Raw genomic sequence first — 22031 nt, forward strand, 5'->3', positions numbered from 1 at the left:
CCTTTCTAATAGAAATTCAACCAGACCCGTGTCGTTGAACCTTCGGCCTCTTCAGTGGGTGAGCGTTCCTAACGATGCTGCACGGCACGGCACTTTGCTTTGTTATGCAATCCTCCCACCAGCTTGAAACACCACCACTCTTATTACAAAGCCTTTCATTAGGGTAGGTGTGTGCACAAGAACACACGTTTGTGTGTGTGTGTGTATTGTAGGTTTGAACACGGTCACCCCCCCATCCTCGTCAATGAGATGCGTAAAGAAACGGTAAGTTCTATTTCCTGAGCATATTCCTGAGGGATGGGGGGCTTGGTCTCTGATCTTCCCCGAGGCGGAGACTGAGAGGATCCCGTTTTATACGAGTGCTTTGTGTTTGCAGATTGGGTTCTCCCCAATTACGTTCCTTCTAAGAAAAGGGAGCCGATTTGAACACGTAAGCTGTTGCCGTGGTTTGCGTTGCACTCTCTCCCCGGGTAGCATTGGAACAGGTTCATGCAGCAACAGTAAGCTGAGACAATGTCCTCTGTGAACTGCTATCGGCTGTGTGTTTACTCCATGGAAAAATAGGCTCCTTGTTTGAGAAACGTTAAAATTTTCTGTCACAAGTTCTGTTCGGTAATTCGTTTCTCTACGGACGCGTATTGGCGAGAATCGGTTGATGCCTTTCATACCAATGGCTGGAATTGGGGATGCTGTTTTGCAATAGATCCAGAAACCCACTATATTGTTTTAAAGACCTTGTGTTCACACTAGAATGTGCGTTTGCTTCGTGCTCGTCTTCTTGGTGTGGTGTATCACCAAACAATTTTACTTGCACTCTATTTTTGTTTTTTTCCCCCCATGCACCTGAACTGTTCCTGAGCAATTTGGGGCTGACGTGCTGTAGACGCTGCTATGTGTTCGTTTCGCTTGAGGGTTAGCCCCAGTTGGCATCTGGAATTTAACAGGCATCTGTGCGGATATGGGAACATGTTTGTTCATGCTTTTCTGACACAAAACTGAGGCCTTACTGTCGGGTAACATTCCATCATTGTAGAGTGTTGGTATGGTACATAGATACCTGTATAAAAAAACATAACGTATCATAATGGTAGCGATGCTAAAAACAGTAAAGCATCATAATTAATATAATCATCAGCCAACATATAATACAGCCTCAGTGTATATGAAATAATACAGGTGTCTAACAAAATAGGCATAACAAAATATAATAGAATCTTGTCAATTGAGTGGATGGCTGTTTGCAAGTTTCATTTCGAGAATGAGATTCTGTGTGCATATATTCTTACTATGAGTGTTTGTGCGTGTTGACGTGAGCATGTACTTTATGATCAGAATGATATTGGACCCCTTTCAAGATTCGAGATTATTGTGATTGAGTGAATTGAATGCATATTTTCAAAGGTATGTTTTTTGTTATCGTTTTGTTTTCTTTATTTTTTTTGTAAAAGCCTCCATTATAAGTAAATGGGGAAAATCTGGATTATTTTTTTATCCAGAGGTATCCGGATCACTCTCAAAATTGAATGGGCTCTGAGTCAGACCAAGGCAGTGCAGATAAATCCATAAGGAAGATAATTGATTACAGCCATTGAAATAAGCTATGTTCTAATACACATATAAACATTATATGTAATGTTTATACTTCATATGTATGATTCTACTTTAGTATAATGGGAACATATTTCATGTTACATTATGTAACATAGGAAAAGCTACTTGTAGTTGGTTGGGACTGACTTTTATCCCAGTTGAGTGTAGTTAAAATAGTTACTGTTAGTAATGGGAGTATCAGTGGTTTAAGTCTGATTCATTGGTATTTCTACTGGGTTATTCTGCACTGAAGCCATTTGAACTTTGAACCTTGGCAGGATAAACACACACCACAGGGACTGCATGCTCTCATGCACTCATATCCAACACTTCTCTCATTAAAAATTGAAAAAATAGGAAGCAGCAAGTAAACAAAAACAGGTTGAAGTATGACTGCAAGAGATTATCATCTGATTTTCCAGACAAGCTGCCGGGGTTGTTTCAGGTTGGCACCTTGCTGTATTATTCTCCCAGGCTAGAAATAGATTATTTGGTTTGCTCCTGCAGTATTGAAGCCTTGCATTTGGGTCTGCTGCTGCTGCAGAGTTCTGGTTGTCTGTCTGTCCCTTGGCTGTTCCTAACTAGCGGACTGGGGACCAGCTAATTGGAGGAAGCCCTGGAGGTGTACAGGGGGGAGGAAGGGCAGGTGTAGGAAACAATGGTGGGGGTTGTCAGGCTTCATCCATTATCTTGCCTTTACACTGACTCTGCCTGTGTAGCATGATGCTGTAGCTACAGCAATCCTGTGTGTTGTTAATGGATATACGGTGTTACTGGAGTGCTTTAAGTGTTATAAACATATCTCACATTCACTTGCGAGATTCCTATTAAAACATTTTGTTTCTAATTTTGAAAATGCAACTTTTTTTTCTCAAATAAAATGCATTTATTGAAATCTCTGAGTCAGATTTGTTTGTTTTCATCTGATACTTTTAAGTGCTTCGTGAAGAATGTGATGATGAAGATGTGTGCATGCTTGATCTTCGAGGCCACTCTGTATGGATAATTTCTGTTTTATTATGGGGTTTTCTACAGCATGCATTTGTTGCATTGTAATGTGTGTGTGATTGACCTGCAGTCCTGTAAAAGATTTTAAGTCTCAGTAGGACTTCCTGGTCAGTTATCGGCCGTATTCCACTTTGGACAACTTCTCGCTCTGCGGACAATCTTTTTAGTAGAATTCAAGACAACCGATTGGTGCATCCATACACTTTGTCACTGATTTTCTATGCAAGCTGAAGGAGTTTCGTTGAACGTTGGTGAGGCAGACGTGAGTGAGAATGAATCAAACAGCGTGGTCTTGCCTCGATGCCTTTGACCCCACTGTTTTCTATTTCAGACCATCATGGAGCAGTTCAACCCCTGCTTACGGAACTTTGTTGCCATGGGGAAGAACTATGAGAAGGCCCTTGCCAGTAAGTCCTTTCTTTTCTCCTCCCCTTTCTTTTCTCTTTTCGCTGCAAGTTCAGGCACAAAGCCAGATCAGCAGTCTCTTGGTATAGTTATCTTTTTTCCCTCTTTCTCTCTATACTTATCTACCAACATTTGTCTAACTAAAAAAAAAAAAGTAATATTTATCCATCGCCAAATGGATAGGCCCTTATCATGTTGTGCACAGTCTCTGGCATGGCTTGTATACTGTAGGGGACATGTATTCAGAGAGACACAAAAGGGGTCCTATCTGAAGCAGAGGTAAGGATAGTCCAGTGGCAGCAGCAAAATCACAATGGACTACAGTGTTTTATTTTTTCAATTGCTCTCGGCCTTGGTAACAAAAGCCCAAAACCTTCTCTGGAAATGCCCCTCTACTCCAACAAATGCCCCTCTCCTCTCAAAACCCAACTAATGCAGAAATTGCTAGGGCTCGTAGCCTACAGAAAGACTGTACCTCTTTTGCCTGGCACACAATTCCTAATCCCCCATGTTGGTTTAGGTAAGGCACAGACTGGTAGTGAGTCATTGAGCCATGAAAGACCCGCTTTGCAGGATTGCCTCGACCTGTGGGGACTAAGACGCTGTGATGTGCAGGGGCGGGGCGGACAACACACTTCCACCCATATGGTGCAATCACTAAAATCATTCAACACCAGAAATGCGAAAGTGGGCTTCATGCTGGATCCAGGATATGGACACATTCCATGTTTTTAGCACACAGATGCCAACTGCCAACTAACGGCCTGGAATGTGTTACATTCGTTTCCAACCGGCAGGATGAGGACTCTCATAGGTGCAGGAAAAGGGTTGTTGGTTTGTGATAGACGAGTGGCTCTTGAATGAGCCCTTCTCAAACCAATTGTCCTCCCCCTCTTCCCGGCACAAAGAGATCTGGTAATCCTCTCTGCCGTCTGTCTCTGTGAGCCCCTCGCCAAATTTAATTAGAGAAAAGCAAGGTATCCCATAGATCCATCTTATCTACTCGGCCGCACGCACACACACACACACAGGATATTCATTTGACGCAGTGAGAATAAATGGGATGTGATGCTTGGGAGAGACTGTCCTCAGGTGTTCCCTCAGAAAGACTGGGAGGTGGGGAACGAATGTCAGCTTCTTCCTTTGACGGGTCTGTAATTGGAATTAGCATTAGCATATGCCCCTCATCGTTGGCGCAAAGCCTCAAGGCGTCCATCCTCGGAGACTTTGTTTGTTGGTGGGGGGGGGGTCGATGTCTCTGTACGGTGAATTGGTTTGTCCTGGCTAGACTATTGTTATAAATCTCTTACTGGCAGCTGTCTGGAGACACAGGAGACCATTTGTCACATGGCAGATTGTTGATTTGCTTCCAAAACAAACAAAGATGGAACAATTTGCACGATGTTTGGCACGTTAACGTCGGCCTTGTGAACCCTTGTTGACTAGATAAGAGAGAGATTCACGATTATACATGGTAGAAGGTTATAAAGGTAGCAAGAGTTGCATTCTTCTTCTTCAATGCTATAAGGAAATGCTGAACCCTTCTGTCAAGATCACTAGAATCTTGAAAGGGACAGGGCAGGAGGTTGAAGCGTTATACTGTACATGAGTACAGGATAATCCAGCAATCAATCCTAGTCTGTTTTTACAGGTGCACTTTTTAAAAAGTGATATTGTAAGTACTCTCCGTTACTCCATTCATCAGGAAAATCGAGATCCAAGATTGAACACGGCAAGAAAATAATAATAATAAACCACATGGTGCAATATCGGATTTTATTGCCCCGTTTGGTTGCTTATTAAAGAAAACCCCCCCAACATAGTCGAACACCAGGAAAAGTTGATTTAGCACTAAATGTGTTGTACACTTCCTACCCTAGAAAGGCTAGGGACATGCACAAATGCAGAAGTCGTTGTCTTCAGACTAACATGAACTACGCGACTCCAGAGTGGAGGGAAATAAAGCTTTGTGCAAAAGCAACCTGAAAATATTAGACATAATTTGTTTGGGGAACATAAAGCAACTTTGTTTTCTCATTTTAATGCAAATCCAGGAATGAAATGCAACCAAAACCCATTTTGTCGCTTTTGTGGCTTCCCTGTTGAGCACAGAATATCTGTCTGGGAAATAATTTCCCTTTTTGCAATCTACTTCTTTGAATGCCAGCAAGAAGATGTGACTTAATTACGTAGAAAACACAGCGCTCCTTGTTTTTCTCATGGTGAGAAGCTACTTGAAAAACATGTGTGGGGAAAAAAACAATCTTCTGGTGTCAATATTACTAGCCAGGTATTGTGGTCTGTCTTTTCCAAATGTGCTTTACAGTACATTGTATATTGTATATATAGATATTATTCTTATGTAATTTTTCTACATTCTTTTGTCCTTTTTGATTATGAAAAAAAACTATAGTGCCTTTTCATGTAAATAAAGTATTTAAAGTAGATCACGGTAACTTAAACTCCACCACACTAAAACAAAACACACAATAATTAATCAGTAATGCGTTTTCTAAAATGCACATATCTGCATATAATAATAAAATGCTGGCCGATTGTTCCTGAAAGGAATAAATATTTTTGCTCTGTACATTTTGATAATACTTTGTTGGATTGCTGTCTCTTCATACTACAATATAGGTGCTTTAAATGAAATAAAGGATCTAATGCAACTTAGCCATCCTGTTTTATTTATTTTTTATACTTCTTTCCATCTCTAGGTGTGACATTTGCAGCCAAAGGCTACTTTGATGCTCTGGTCAGGATGGGAGAACTGGCCAGTGAGAGTCAAGGATCCAAAGATTTGGGTAAGTGACGACACGCACCCGATGACCTCTGTTGGTTGCCGATCACACATTTCCTTTCTGTCTTCGCTCACGCTGGCCTCCAGTCGAAACGAAGCATTGGTTTTTTATACACTCTGCTGCACAAACTCTTCATCTGATTTCAGCTTCCTGCGCAGGGAATGCATTTAAATTCAAATATGTTGCTTTGCACAGGAGGTGTTTTTCTTTTTTCTTCATTACTTGAACTTTTACTCAACCATTTTAATCCAAAAGCAGTTAAATGTTAGATTATATCTTGGAGCAAGTAACTTTTTCCAATTCGTGGGGCTCCTTGTGGCGGGAGCGATGTCATCAGAGATAGAATTAGACGTCGGTGTTGAATGTGTCGCCTGTGAGGCGGGTAGCGGATCGTTTCCTGAGGGAGCGCATGGACTGTAACATGTTTTTCATCTGAGATGCTAATTTCATGTTGGGATTGTTTCCAGCATGGTATTGATTCTGTGTGATGAATGCATCCAGGCAGTGTCGCATGCGATGCGCTTGCATGTGTGTTCATATAATGAAAGGGAATGACAGCCAGTCCTCTCAGAGTGTGTAGTTTCCTACATGGTTGCAGAGTGTGTCTGTGTTTGCAGTCACCAACCCTTTGTGGAAATCATTTCCTACTTGAAGAGATTCCCTTTGCATTGATTTTTGCTTCTGAAGCATCCGTTGATATGGGGGGGGGGGGGGGCTTTTATTGCAGTGGTGTAGAGATCCAGTTTGGGATTCCTCCAGCCCAACTGGGACTGACATAAAAGTGATCTGAGGATGTTTTGTTCAGTGAGCCTCTCTCTCTCTCTCTCACTCTCACTCTTGCGCTCTCTTTCACTCCCCCCTGCACTCCTCCCTCGTATGTGAGGTATCTCATCGATCCCAAAGTTTGCAGCAGCATCTCCACGTTGATGCGCCACACCAGACATCCTCAGCTAAACTCGTGAAAAAGAAAAGCATCTACGGGGGGGGGGGGCTGCCTTGTAGGACAGAACATTGTGGCGCCATGCTAGACGGGATGCTCGTTAAACGTGGCCTGCTGGGTAATTCTGAAAACCATTCACACGTGCACATATATATATATATATATAGTGCATTTGTGTGGGTATCATTTGAATTCCACATTTGTGTGCATGACGGCCCTGAAATCCTGTTCTATTTCCAAGGCCGTGCCTGGAGGAAGATCTGCTGGATGAAATGACTGATTCGCTGGGTTATCTTCTCCCTTTATATCTGGCTCCTGCACATTTGTGATGTAGCTCCAGACATTAACTTGGATGATCAGGCTGATGGGTATTGGTCTATTCCTGCACGCCTATTTCTTCTATACTCTGTACAGTGTGGCCGTTAAAAGACATAGAAATTATTGATGCTTTTGTTTTCCCAGCCACCTGCTCCCCCCACCCTTGAGGTCAGTGACCTTCTGTCCGGACCATGGGGCAGGGGGGTCGAACGAGAGTTTCTTGTTTACCTAGTGATGACGTACAGAAATATCATGTTTGGAGGACAAAGGGGAACTTGAATAGGTCACAGGCGTCTCCTAAAACTGAATTAAGCCTATATATACCAACGTCTATTTTGCTACCCCATTTAAAAAAATAAACTAAAAATCTTTCAGCAATCTTGCCCTAATTTTATCTTTCTTTATAGACGGTGACTCGATTGCTATTTTCATCTTATAAATGAGCATCGGGTCTGAGAAGCAAAACCAGTGCAGGAATTCCTCAAATCTGCGTTTGCTATCAGGGCAAACAGGGAGTGACTCGAGGTCGCTGCCAAAGGAAATATCCAAGTTTCGGAGAACATGAGGCCACTTTTTAGATGTATTACATCAGTTGAGAGTTCCTGAATGATTTACGGTCAGAGTTGCGAGCTTCTGGTCTTTACGGTCCCGTACAGAGTCAAACGGACCATGTTGATAATCCTCAGGCTCTCTGTCCAGTCCAATCCGAATAGAGATGCTGTGACTCCGCCTCCTCCATCCTCTCCTCGTATATGATCGCCTTTTGCTCCAGGATAAAGAGAAGGCAGCACCTTAAGATTCCAAAATATCTACAGGCATCACGAGGAGTTTATTAGTTGCTACAAACTCTGTTCTCGGTCGCTGAAGGTGGGCGTTAGTGTTAGCTTCTTGTTGATTGTCCTCCAGAGCAGAGCACCCAATCTTTCCCCCCCCACTCACAATCGCATCAGTCATTATCATGGCATTAAGATAATCGCTGATGGGTTGTTTATCCTAAAGAGATGTACCCCCCTCCCCCCCATATTACCACTTGCTCACGCGTTCATATGAATTTGAGCTCTTTAAAGCCTGATAACTCCACTGAGGCTCAGTGGGAGACGGGGCTGCAAATGGTACCACCTACACACCTAAGCGTCGGCAGCTGCTCTCATCTTTCTTCAGCCCTCCTCAGTTTCCTCCTCATGTCTTTTACACACAAACAGACATGCATGCTTTAATCAGGGATTTGAATTGCCCTGTAAAAATGGTCCTGTCTTTTGTCCTGCAACATGCACCACCTCCCGTGGAGAACTGTGCGTTCCCACAGGGGTCCACCCTGGTGTGTGTGTGTGTGTGTGTGTGTGTGTGTGTGTGTGCATGTGCTCATGCCTTTCATACTTGCACGACTGTGTTCATAAATCTCCGGTCAGCTCTTTGTGTTTATACAGTTGGAGCTCTCTTTTAATCCACTTGTGTTTATCGCCGCCCAACGAGTCTCCCTCTCTTTCCCTATATGTCTCTTTCTCCCACTTGCCCCACTCCTCCCACACACACACTCCCTCCCGCCCACATATCCTCCTCCGGTCAGACTAACCAGCGCCTGTCACTTTGCCGCCCACACATGTGCATGCACACAGCTACCCCCCCCCTCTCTCCCTCTTTTTCCGCCATTCTCCTCTTCTTTTCACCCTTTCATATGACGTGTGACTTCGGAGTCCGATGCATTCACTGAGCAGCTCGGTCATTGTGTCTCCCTTCTTCCAGACCCCGGTCCAAATAGAGAATGAATTCACAATTCCTAGCCTTTCAGTTTATTCTCATTCTCAGCACTTGCTCATGTTTGTTATAACAAAGTCCAGGCAGTAAGCCAGTGTTACCCCCCCCCCCCCCACCCCCCACCCTCAAACACACACACACTTTAGCAATCACTTTTTCTTTTATTTGCAGCCAACGCACCCCGAGCAGGCTGATGAGAACATAGAATTAAAAACGGCACAGGTACTTCTCCCAAAGTTGACTAAATGGCCTTATCTTTATGTTCTGAATGCAAGCTTCCTCCCGAGTTTTCTTCTCCAACCCAACCCAACCGGTTCCGTGGCAATTCAGTATGACTCACTAGTTTCTTCAATTCTGTGCTACAGCAAAGGGAACAGCAGCCACCTACTCGAGTCCAGGGTGAGGGCTGTGAGCTCGCTGTGAATTTTGATTTGAGTGGATGATCACCAGCATGTGTAACTGTCTTTTGTTTAAAGCGTACAAACTTGTGGGCGTGCATTATTGCGGTCCCACTTAAAATGAGAGCATCTTACGCACCATAAAGGGAATAGATGTGGCGATTTCGGCCATGGGCCTGTTTTGGGCTAATATGACCGCCGGCCTTTCTTCGGTTTTCATGTCATCAGGTGTTGAGAGCTGCTAAGTGCTTAGCTGGCTGTCTGCTGTTATTTTTATTGCTGTAAGTTTGCAGCGATTGCTGTGGAAATCGACCATACTCTCAGCAATTGCGCGCAAGCACAGACCTGATGTGCCGTGTTTCATGTTTTCTGTGGACGTCTTCATCCATTCCTCTCCTTTAATAAAAAAAAAAAGAAAAGCAATCCCCGTTGAGCCATTTGATTAATTACAGGCTTGACCAGGGGTGGAAAGCGCTTCCTCTCCAGGATGTCAAATATCTATATCTGGCCTCTTACCATCATCTATAACCCTTCACTAATTGCTGTGTTTATGCCTTTTGGGAAATTACAGGCGTTAACAGGGAGGGGGGTCATATTTAACTGCAGTCAATGTTGTATTGGTTAGGCTGCTTGTGGGGGGGGGGGGGCAGTAGGAAAGAAATCCTTCCAGAAATTACTTGACAGTGGTCTCTCAGGGAAAGCGAGGCTGCAAACTGATGAGCTTAACTGTCTTTTTTTTTTAGGTTAATGCTTGCGGGGGGGCACGAGCCTTAAATTTGTGATGATAAATGGGCAACATCTAAAATGCTAAATATCCATTAGGTCAGAGGCGGGGTTGACTTTGACGTGCTGTGTGTGAACGATCACCCTCAAGTACATAGATCCAGTACAGTGCTCTCTCTCTGTCTGTTGCCCGACTGTCTCTCTGCCGTTAGTCTCTCCTCCGCCACCACCTGTCCCGGTTTAAATGAGAGCAGAAGAGCTCTTTTCTTAGCGCTGTACCACCATCCCAGGGGTCCCTTCCTTCCCCTGCTCTATTTCTGAGACATGTGCTGCATGATGGGAAACCAGTGCCCCCCCCCACGCTCTTTATTACGCATCACATTGCCCTTCGTTTGTTCGTGGCAGCGACATATGCTGGTGAGCTTGAATTTACAGCTGTGACAGAGATGGACAAAGCTGCACGGACGATGTTCACACTTGCACTCCAGCGGACGCGCATGAGAATGAATGGCGCATTTTCTGCACTGGTGATGCAACAATGCAAAGTTCCGCAGCAATGAATGTGAAAATGTGTTTGGAGTTAAACCAATATGTCCACATTTTTGGATAATCTAGTCTTGTTCTGCATGTAAAAATGCATGCATAAGCATTTACTATATTTTTAGAGTTTGTCTGTCCAGATTGGGCAAGATGCAAACTTTCAATATAACCTGTCAGACATGAGTTGCACCCCTTTCTCTTGTTTCTCTTGTTGCTTTGGCCTAACCGGCTTGCGTCAAATGACAAAAGACTCAGTTTGGCCTCTCCTTGACTTTCCGTACCTCCAACAGGTAGCTGCATGACTGCCCTTTTGTCTTAGTGCCACGACTCGAGCTGCTGCTGCACTGCTTTGGAGGAAACCGTGCTATTGTGAAGGCTGAAACAACATTCTCTTTTGTTTAGGTGTCTGTAGGTGTTCCACAGGGATAGAAACTCGACTCTTTGCACCTACTGTCTGCCTGATTTCCCTAAAAGCAAAATCTGCTTCTCTTTAATATTGGCCTTTTCTCCCCCTCATGCATTTCATTTCATTCTTCGAACACCTGGAAGGTCCACAGAAAGAAGCAAGACGTATTCCACATCCCAATATGCTGCATGAACTGTAACTCCCAGTAGGCTTCGGCCTTTTTTGAACTATCGTCTCTATCCTTGATTTACTAACGTTTTTCAAGTTATTCTAATTTATATAGCACCAAATAAACACGTTTATCTCAAGGCACTTTCCATAAAAAAATCACAGGTCTAGACCGACTCTATTCAACAGAAACCCAGCAATCTTTCCTGAGAAAGATAGCGGGGGGGGGGGGGGGACTGAAGAACAGGGACACTGACGGATCCAACTGCAAAGACAGTAACAGATATTTAAATACAAAAAAGACAAGCAGTCATCTTTCTATCTGCTGCAGGAATGACAATGATAATAGTAATGATGATCATAATAATAGTAATGATTATAATGAGGGTGATGATGATGTCAGTGAATTTTGACAATAATCCTTGCAGTCACAAAGACTCGGGGAAGAAGTCAAGTTAGTAACATGAATTAGTGAGACATGAATGTGTAGGGATGGATGGACGTAAAGAAGGTAGAGGACCTCAGGGACCGAGGGTCAAGTGATGGAGAATGTGGAAAGGAAGTGAAGAATCGTGCGCAGGCAGGCTGGAATGGGTGGAGGAAAGTATCAGATGTGCTCTGTGATAGGAGAGTGTCAGCGAGGATGAAGGGAAAGGTCTACAGGACAGTGGTGAGGACAGCCATGATGGACGGCTTAGAGACAGTGGCTCTGAGGAAAAGACAGGAGGCGGAGCTAGAAGTGGCGGAGATGAAGACGCTGAGGTTCTCCTTGGGAGTGACCATGTTGGATAGGATTAGAAATAAGACAATAAGAGGGACAGTGAAGGTTAGAAGTTTTGGAGACAAGGTCAGAGAGGCTTCGATGGTTTGGACATGTCCAGAGGAGAGACGGGGACTATATCGGTAGAATGCCAGGGAACAGGGTTAGAGGTCGACCCAGGAGAAGATACATGGACGTAGTGAGGGAGGACATGAGAGTGGCTGGTGTTGGGGAGGACGATGCAAAGGACGGGGTGTAGTGGGGAAGGTTGGGTTGTTGTGGCGACCCCTCACGGGACAAGCCGAAAGAAGAAAAATGTGTCTGGAGGAGAGAGGTAGTCCTGGGAAGTAATCAATATAAACCTATAGTAGCATAGCTAAATGCTAACCTTTAAGCACTTTGGAAATTGTTACGAGTTGTGTTTTTATTATGGAATAAAACCATCTACTGTAGGTGATTTTGCCTCTTTGGATTGGCTACATGTGGTCTCTCCCGCCGTGCAAAGCACAGCCTCCGTCATGAGTCCGTTATTTTGTAAATGCACTGCGCCCCGCAGCCTTCATTTGTCCCCTCTTCATGACCTAAATGCCTGACACCAAATGCTGGCAAACTTATATTAGGTTAGGAGGTTGTGACGGCTTACTTATTTTTAACTTGTCACATACCGTGCACCCTTGGTTTCCTCCCACGCAGTCCGACAAAAAAAAACGAGTGTGTGAGGTGGGCTGGATGAAATCTAAACATCCTGTGTGACCACCCAAAATATCAGCTATTATCTACGGCTCACGCATTTCCTCACTGCTGCGTTATTCCCCTTGTTTACTGTGCATGTTAGAGAGTAGGCACACGCACAAACACACACACACACACACACACACACACACACTCACTCCCCAGGTGTAAATGCTGATTCAGAGTTGGCTTGTAGTACGAGTGGAGATGTTTTGCACAAACGCCATCGCAGCTGCAACTTCTCCCATGGAAACGACTCCAGCATTATCCTGCTTCCATGACAACCCGTAGTGAATCCAGATTGACCTTCATCAGTGATTCAGTGTCTCTCCATCCACCTCCATTCCTCTCTCCTCCCTCTGTCTCTCTTGTTCTCTCCGTTCAGCGCTGCAAACTTCCACTATTGAAAAATAAAACCTAGTCTTTTTGTTTTTTGTTGAATCTTTCATTCCGTTTTCTTCATCTCTACCTGCGTGGGTGGAACGTCGCTTCTGTTATACAAGCAGTCGATACAGCTACACAGTCGATACAGCTACACGCTCCGATGAAGTCATACTTGGGGGGGTTGCTCATGTGCAACCCCGTCATGCATCCCTGTGTCCGTCCCTGTGTTTTAAGTTACCAGGCGGGTGGCCTGCGTGTTGCAGAGCTGCAGATCAACCTGAGCTCCCCTCCCCACAGAGGAGCTGTTGTTTCTCTCAGGCTGCAACGCAGGGGAGGGTTGTTCGAGGGTTCATTTACTGTATATCTGTGTCGAAGCGCAAACACTGCTGTGTGCTCGTGTGCTTCTATCACTATGGATATCGGGCCGGCTGCCATGGCGTGAGCTGCTATGCGGATATCCTTGTCAGCTTGGCAACTCTTTCTTAGTCTCACAGCCAAAGAGCTCTTCTACAAAATGATAATCATCTGCAACCCATCAGAATTGTCTACTTCACACTGTACTGTCATTTTATTTTTATTTTTTTTATATGTGTATTCATTTTTGCTTGAAAGCATCACTGCAATGAAGATTTCCCTACCCCCCCCCCCCCCAAAGATTTTCTGTTATGGTTGTTGTGTGATATTGAAGTTGCCATGGAAACTATTTGCATTTCCAACGTGTGATTTTCTCTCTCTCGCTCTCTCTTCCCACTGCTCTGACATTGTGCATTTATTGTAATGAGACTGCAAGACGAAGAAAGATCTTGCAGATTCATTCATTATTTACCTTTCTGACTTGCTGCAAACACGCCTGTCTTACCGCCAGTTTACTGTGTGTGGTGTGTGTGTGTGTGTGTGTGTGTGTGTGTGGTGGGGGCGGGGGTGTTAATTGCTCATTTGTTAATTGATCTGGCTAGTTGGAGCTGCTAATGGAGTGCCAGGGTCTCAAAGCCTTGAAGGACTGTGATCAGGGATGAGCATCTGTAAGCTGCTTAGCGAGCCTGCTGGGAAGTGAGGGGATTCTCTGGCCTGCCTCTCTGCTCCCGTCGGTGTGCAGGTTGCTCGCAGTCTTTATTAGTCTTTATTATTTATTATTATACGCTCGTCTGTAGTTTAGTATTTAATGGAAATGTTGCACCAAGTATAATTTATTACACATTTGTGATGACCAACATTGTATTATGGGTTCATAACTGTCTACAATGAAGTTGTGAGCAAATAGAACTTGGAATCAAGGATTAAATGACTTTGCAAATAAAATTTGTTTTAGTTTTTCTTTCAATTTTGTTATTTACAGTTATTTACAATTGATGAATAAAAATGTATAATTTAAATATCTATTTAGAATTGCGGCATAATTTTCTGGCAAGGGTAAGGCCTGTACTGTAAAGCGGCCAAAACTATAAAAGCTGTTGTCTTCAGAGATCCCAGAGAGACCCATGACCGCTGATGTCACCAAAGCCAGCATTGGTGAAAGAATTAATCAAGTAAATTGACCCGAGGTGTTCATTACACATCTGTTTTGATCCTGTTTTGATGAATCGCCCCGCTCTGATAGTAATTCTCCTCACTAAAATCAATATAAAAGTTTTGAAGGAATTTCCTGAATAACCAACCGTTGATATTTAGCCATTAGCACTACAATTTTTATTCGTTAGCACTCAGCAACAGATAGAATAGTCTCACCGTACCAACAGAAGTATGCCGAGCTAAGACGCTTTGGAAGTGTGTCATTTTTCTGTACATGCAGATCTCGTGTTGTCTGTCCATCAGGTCTCTCTGTGTGTGTGTGTGTGTGTGTGTCCTCTGCTCAATGTGGCTCTTTGTGTTCCTTTTCTTGACAATGCACTGCATATTCAGAAGAGGCAGCCTGTAGGTATATGAACAGAGCTCTCATAAGCTGCATGCCTATCTTTATTATTACCTTTATTACTTCCCTTTAAAGAAAATCGTGTTTGCTTTTTTGCTTATTTTTTCTTTTTTTTGGTCAAAACGTTGTCGTCCATTGAGTTTGTGGTTTGTTTGTTTTTTGCTGTTCTTGAAATTACATTGCCTGATTGTCACGATCGATCCAAAATATAAAGAGCAGTGATTTCTGCCAGAGATCAGCGTTTTGTCATTTGTCTATACTTGTCATCACTTGTTTTCATTTGATTTTTCTTTTTTACATTTTCTGTCATGTCTTCATCGTCCTGGTTACGAGTCATTTTGTATTCCTGTATTTCCATGTGCCTCGAAACGCTGCATGAGCTTTGCATGTTGGGATTTCTCCATTTGTCGCTCTTGCCTCGTTTTCAACAGCCTCCTCTGTTTCTCTGCTCCAGGAATGCGTGAGCTGTTGAATATTCTTCATGTGCATTCTCCTGTCTCCCTCCTTCTCTTTGTGCAGGGGATGTGCTGTTCCAGATGGCTGAGGTCCACAGACAGATCCAAGTGCAGCTAGAGGAGATGGTTGGTATTCTGGGCTCGGAGGATTTTGTTTTAAATTTATTTTTTAAAGCTGTGTGTTTCAACACTACGGCTCTCTATAAAAGTTTGGCTCCATTCTAAGTTGTGTGTTGGTGATTTTTATACAATAGTTTATATGCAGCAATGAGTTATTGCAGCAATAACGCATTGCTGTTAAGCAGCTTAATACCCAACAACAAATATGCGGGCGGTGACACAGATTTGTCCCTATGGAAAGTACAGGGACTGTGTGGTAATTAAATAAGCAGAATCTCGTATTGAATGAAGAGACATGCTGAGCTCATATGAATCCAAACGCAGGAGGTGGCTGGATAAATGAGGCAACTTGATTGAAGGGTATAGCATTCTGGATAATGGAGAATCGCTCAATATTGAATTGATTAGTGAAGAACACCTGAATCTAGAGTGTGCTGCCCTTAAAGGAGTAGGTTCATATTTATATCCCAGTTAAGTCCAAGTCTATCAGAACTCTCAACTCAATATTCTTTCTGTAAAAAGCATTTCCATCTGTCGACAATGAAAATCCAGAATTGCTTTTTGCTTTTAAGATTATATCGGGGAAAATTCCCCAACCCAAACAAACAAACAGACAAATGCAGGCCAAAACCAGTGTAGCTGTTCTGGTCCCCCCTGAGCTCATTCACATTTGTGTCTTATCAGATGCGTGAGTTCAGGATTTTATTATACAAATGGGAAATTTGCTTCAATCAAACCTGTTTTTTTCTCTCTTTTTTTGCTTTTTTTCTTGCAGCATAACAAGCTGATAGACTGTCAGTGTAAGACTGTTACCACAGCAACCAACGCAAGCAACGAAAGCCTGCATCAGAAATGAACCACTATAACAATGGCAAATTAACTGCAGTGTGAACCTGGCTAAAATTATGAAAGAGTAAAAAAAAAGGGAATTGACACACCTGATATATGACATCATCAACCATTAGCGTGGAGCCGGGATTGAACCATTTTGTTCTGTTTGGGCAGGCAGGTGGTTTTCTAATCTGTCGGCTGCAGATGGTTTCCAACGGCGCTGTGTTGGCTCCGACGGCACAGGCTGTGACCACAGAGATTTACAAAGCAGGCTTCACAGGCCTGTTGGACAAACATTTACTCTCTAACTCAGTAAATGAGCACAACACGCGTTTGGATCATTGTCCATTGTGTGCCGTGTCTTTGGCTCCGACCTTGAGTTCTATGTAATGATCCTGTCGGCTCTGATTAAGAACTATCTTTATGCTTTCGCTACAGCTGAAGTCTTTCCACAACGAGCTGCTCTCGGAGCTGGAGAAGAAGGTGGAGCTGGATGCTCGTTATCTGACCGTGAGTATCTGATTGGCCCGTTCTCCCTTTCCTGTAAGTCCGTATACGTACGTCGGCTGCGTGAAGCTCAGGTGTGTGTGACGCCTGCATTGTCTTCTGAATCAAAGACTGATCCAATTAGAGGGAAGCATCGGCGAGAAAAGAGGCTTTGGGGGGACATTTCAGGTCTAAACCCCTCGGTGTTTAGCTGTACGTTGTTTTGGAGAATGACATAATGGTGACGCTGTTGTGTGGATGGACAGATGATGCTTCAGCTCAGAGATGCTGGAGTTGCACGTAAACTAAATGCACACAGAATTAAAACGGGTTTTACTTGACAGGAAAGTTGGATATCTGTCATGTTAATTTTAAAAGTGAGCGCATCCTTCTTTTACTACTTAACAAAATATTTCACTCGTGACTGAGATGGAACTGTTTCATCCTGCGTTCAGATGCGTCAACCATTTCAGGCGTAACCTTGCCGCTTTAACACTCGTTGCTTTTAATGAATCGCCCAAAGATCCGCCGCAGCGATAAATGGAACTCTCTTTGCCCCGGCGTTTGTGAATTAATCATCAGAAATTTTGAGTTCAAGCAGACTCAAAGAAAATCTTGCCGTTGTAAGACTGAAGTAGTGTGTGTGTGTGTGTGTGTGCTTCTCTCTTCCTCGGTCTCGCTTGTCTCATCACCAGGGTTTTATTTTTTATTTTTTTTAACAGTTCAGTTGTTGTGCCGAGGTCTAAACTAAAGAAATAAAACAACAGGAATCTATATTGGTAAGAAAGATGAGCATTTTTGGAAAGAAAACCTGTAAAGGACATCGGTTCCATTACTCCTACTTATAATCCATCTATTTGATTATAAATGATATATAATATATATTTGGTATCCAGTCTGGTTCCGATGAAGAGGAGTACCTCTGCTCTGTCTCTTCCAATAACGTGTCAGCTATCCTCTGTCCGTGTAGTTTACCGCATGCACAGTTAATACAGCAATGGAGTTCTTATGTACCATCAGATAAATAATTAAATATGCACATCTGATCAATTAAATCACTTTCATGCTGTTGGCGGATTTATGCCAAACAGGGAAAAAAAAAAAAAAAGGAAATCAACTAGACATCATCCTGAGGATGGATGATTAATCCACATCAGGGTGAGCAAAACGCAATTATGAGCTGCATTGTTCCAAAAAATCTAACCGGGTAGACAAATAATAGCAATTGCTTGGAAGAATCATGCAAATTTCCTCCGCAGCAGAGTTGAGCCGTCCGTAAACTGCCGTCTTTCAGCCAACTTTGTAATTTCTGATTTGCTCCTTGCCTCACATAGGCTGCCCTGAAGAAATACCAGACAGAACACAAGAGCAAAGGGGAGAGTCTGGAGAAGTGCCAGGCTGAGCTGAAGAAGCTGCGCCGGAAGAGCCAGGGCAGCAAGAACCCCTCCAAGTACGGAGACAAGGAGATGCAGGTGAGCTTCTCTCAGGATCACGACACCACATCATTTTATGTGTTACAATAAATATGACCTTAAATTGTCATATACACAAAGTACCGTAATTGCTGAACTATTATGCGCACCTGTGAAAAAGCCGCACCCACTGAATTAAAAAATATATATATTTTGTACTAAAATAAGCCGCACATATTCGTAAGCCGCAAGTGCATTGAGACAAATGATATTTAACGGAACACGGCTCGTAACGATATCCGCAGCAGGTCTCCAAGGTGAACAGCCTCTGGCATGTTAGAATAAGGGAAGTCGGCAAATCAGATCCGTAACTTCGGGATAAGGATTGGCTCTAAGGGCTGGGTCGGTCGGGCTGGGGTGCGAAGCGGGGCTGGGCTCGAGCCGCGGCTGGGGGAGCAGTCGCCCCGTCGCCCTCCCCTCTCCGCCCGTCGGAGGCTGCGCGGCGCGCGCGCGCCCGCCTGGCGGGGTGTCCCCGTCCCCCTTGCCCCCGTGCCCCTCATCCTCCGTCCGCGGGAGCGCGGTGCGGCAGGGGTGGGGACGCCCGGGAGGTCGAGGGGGTGGGTTCCTTCCCCGCTACGCGGCGCGTCCGACGCCGCGTAGCGGATGGCGGACAGGCGGCGGGGACCGGGTACGGCGGTCCAGCGGCGGCGACTCTGGACGAGCTCCGGGCCCTTCTCGCAGATCTCCCCAGCTACGCGCAAGCGGGGCTTTCCCTCCGGGCGGGCGGGCGTTAATTTTGTAACGAAAATAAATAGTCTTTAACGAAACACGGCTCGTAAAGAAAGTGGGAAAATATACGTAAATTTGCCGCGTCGTTGCATAAACCGCAAGGTTCAAAATATTGGAAAAAAGTAGCGGCTTGTACACCGAGAATTACGGTAACTAGAGAAGCACTCAGAGAGCCGCCGAGCAGCTCATTCCCCTCATAACTGGATTTAAAATTGAAATTTGGGGTTAGGGTTTGACATTTTTTAAGCTCCGTTGACTGCAATGCTCCAGAACATTTAAGTGATTCAGAATCCGGGATCTCTTCTGGATCATCACCAAAATGTAATCATCTGTTCCTGGTAATAATCCCATCATTTCCTGAAAATGTCATCCACATCTGCCAAGAATGTTTTGATTTATCTTGCTAACGGACGGATAGACAAACAGGCGGCGGCGATTTCATAGCCTCCTCGGCGGAGTAACCGGCTCCAATTGGTTGCACGGAAAAAGAGCGTTTTGGTACGGGGCTACGGGTAGTGTTTTAACTGAACGAGTCAAGGGTCATCAGCTGACTCAATTGTCCAAAGAGGGACGGATAGGATTTGTAATATTGTTCTATATTTCAATGCTGGATATTTCAAATTAAATTCTCACAGCAGAAAGCCTTTATTTACAGGAACTCTTTAATTCAACCGATTTTAATTGGAATATGTTTATATCTTGACTTTTCTCTGTTTTTTAGTCAGGAGTCAAACAATACTGTAGGTGAAACGTACTGTAAAGGTGCTAAAGCAGGGGCAGGCAAACTTTTTGACTTGCGGGCCACAATGGTTTCTAAAATTTGACAGAGGGGCCCGGGCCAGGAACAGATGGATGGAGTGTTTGTGTGAACTAATATAAATGACATGCAAAAGCCATTGCATGAAAGGATTTGGCCTTTTAAAGGTAGCATTAGAAATAGAAATATAAATCTTTTATTCGCATTGTACTTTGTACAACGAGATTATAATTGCATACAATCCCTGGTAGCAAACACTCACTCATACATCCACAGAAGAGAAAAGAAGATAATAAAACGGGGAAAAGGTGAAATGAATGTTTAATTCTAATAAACATTTAATGATATAAATTTAATGATATAATTTGGACAAGGTCAGAGGGCCGGATTAAAAAGCCCAATGTGCCAAGTATGGCCCTCGGGCCGTAGTTTGCCCACGCCTGTGTTAAAGTCACATGGCACAGGCATGCTTGTGTAATTGCTGTGTAGTCCATTGATAAAATGCTTCTTGCGACGATTTCAGTCGTGGGGAAGCCAGACGGCTGATGTTACAGCCTTTCAAACTAGTGACTCATCAAGCAGTCAGGCCGTCCTCTGAGGGGACAGAGTGGGGGTTTACCCTTGGTCTCGCTGTCCGTCAGATTGCCTGCAGAGGGAAGCGATGACCCTTCAGTTTAAACTTAAATGAATTAAATCATCTTTGCACGTTTACTTTGTCGCACGCCCGCCTCCTTTGTTGGTAGTGGTAGCGGTGGGTTTTTCCGAGTACGAATGCTTTATTCCTGCAAAGGTGTATGACGCCCCTTTTGACGGCCTTAACCGTGGGCATTCATTGGCTCAATCACGTGGCCGGTGTTGCTGTCAAAGCGAGGAGGAATGGCGCAGCAGAAAGAGGGAGCAGTGCAACGTAAGGAAGTTCACCAGACGCTGGAAGTCGAACCGCCCGGAGGGAGAGAAACAAAAACCTCTGGCAGGTTAAGACTTGCAGAATAATTGCTGAGCTTCAGTGTGTCTTGCTGTGAACTGAGGCCACGTCAGAATCAGATTCTGCAAAGCTGTTATGAGTTCCATTGTTTCACAAGGTGCTTTGGGTTTGAAAACTTTGCGCCGTACCGTGGTAATTGGGGAGGGGAGGGGGGGGGCACACAAGTTTCACATACACAGAACACATCTGTCATTTCCTGTCTGGGAAGGTATGACGGTGCTGGATTGATCTGACTTCTTCCTCGTATCGCGTTTGTGCCACCGTGTCACAGCTACAATGAGGAAAAGTGTTGTGATGCCTCCAAGTCTGCAGCGTACGCAGGCAGAACTGCTTTGCATGGAGCTGCTTCACTCAGCCAGTGACTTGTTGTTACATGTTCCCCACTGTTGGATTAGTCGCCCCACGATGGGCTTTCGGTACGAAAAGAAGCCGCATCTGGTCAGCAGCAGCGTGAAGGCGTGTCTTGTTTCAGATTATTAGTCAGAAATATATTTAAAAAATGCAAGCGCTCTTTTGCCAAAAAAGGCTATTTTTAATTTGTGTCCAGGAATTGGGGAGTAAAAATATGTTGATGCAAATATTTTCTATTAGGGACTGCATGGTAATGTGATTTTTTTCATGCAGAAATAAGTATTCATTTTGCACTTTGTGCAGCCCTGTTTTGTGTACAGCATCTCTAATATCTCTTTCCAGTAAATGTTTTAGGGGTCATGTTGTAACTGATCTGCAAAAAAAAAAAAGCCTGGTTGATTTTTGATCGGACGTTTACTTGACAGTGACCACAGATGGCCCGGGAATCGCAGAGAGCTTTAAAGTTTATCTTTAGAACAGCGTAATGCTATATTTCATTAGCAGCAGTTAATCCGCCCTGTGTTATTCAGCATCTCGTTGTGGATGAAGGTGGGGGGTGGACTTACTTCAACAATCGAAGCAACAGAAAAGCCCAACAACCTTAAACTGTGCATGGTAGGGTAGTGACCGATTACATGGAAAGAGTAAGGCCATGCTTTTAAAATTTAACTAACCCTAACCCGACCTAAGTAACTAAAGTAATACCAGATTATAGCATTGACGGTATAGATGTAATCTAATATCCCAGTTTGACTGAATCCCACAAACATTCGTTACAACAGTTCTTTAGTGAGTGTGCGGCGTCATTTTTTTTTTAAAGGCAATTTGAATTCAAATGTAAATGCTGAATATGCAAAATAGATTTAAAACCATGTGCTAAAAGAGAAAAAGCTTCTTTTGTGTGCATGATAGTAATGCTTCCCGTAGCAGGACCGAGGAAATGCGATCATGGGTAATGTGTACGTACGGGGTACGCCTGGATCACATGGCGACAATATGGCCGGA

General features: G+C 44.0%; 1 protein-coding gene across 2 annotated transcripts in view; it reads left to right on the forward strand.

Moving 5' to 3' along the window:
* LOC137905265 (BAR/IMD domain-containing adapter protein 2-like) overlaps positions 1-22031 on the forward strand; it is a 44401-nt gene that overhangs the window by 9347 nt on the left and 13023 nt on the right. For both annotated transcript variants that reach the window (XM_068749480.1, XM_068749481.1), the window contains exons 2-6: positions 2930-3005; positions 5724-5810; positions 15360-15421; positions 16685-16756; positions 18067-18204. In XM_068749480.1, the coding sequence (XP_068605581.1) occupies positions 2930-3005; positions 5724-5810; positions 15360-15421; positions 16685-16756; positions 18067-18204 (435 nt within the window). The remainder of the gene's footprint in view (positions 1-2929; positions 3006-5723; positions 5811-15359; positions 15422-16684; positions 16757-18066; positions 18205-22031) is intronic.

The sequence above is a fragment of the Brachionichthys hirsutus genome, chromosome 16, assembly GCF_040956055.1.
Source record: "Brachionichthys hirsutus isolate HB-005 chromosome 16, CSIRO-AGI_Bhir_v1, whole genome shotgun sequence".
Taxonomy (NCBI): domain Eukaryota; kingdom Metazoa; phylum Chordata; class Actinopteri; order Lophiiformes; family Brachionichthyidae; genus Brachionichthys; species Brachionichthys hirsutus.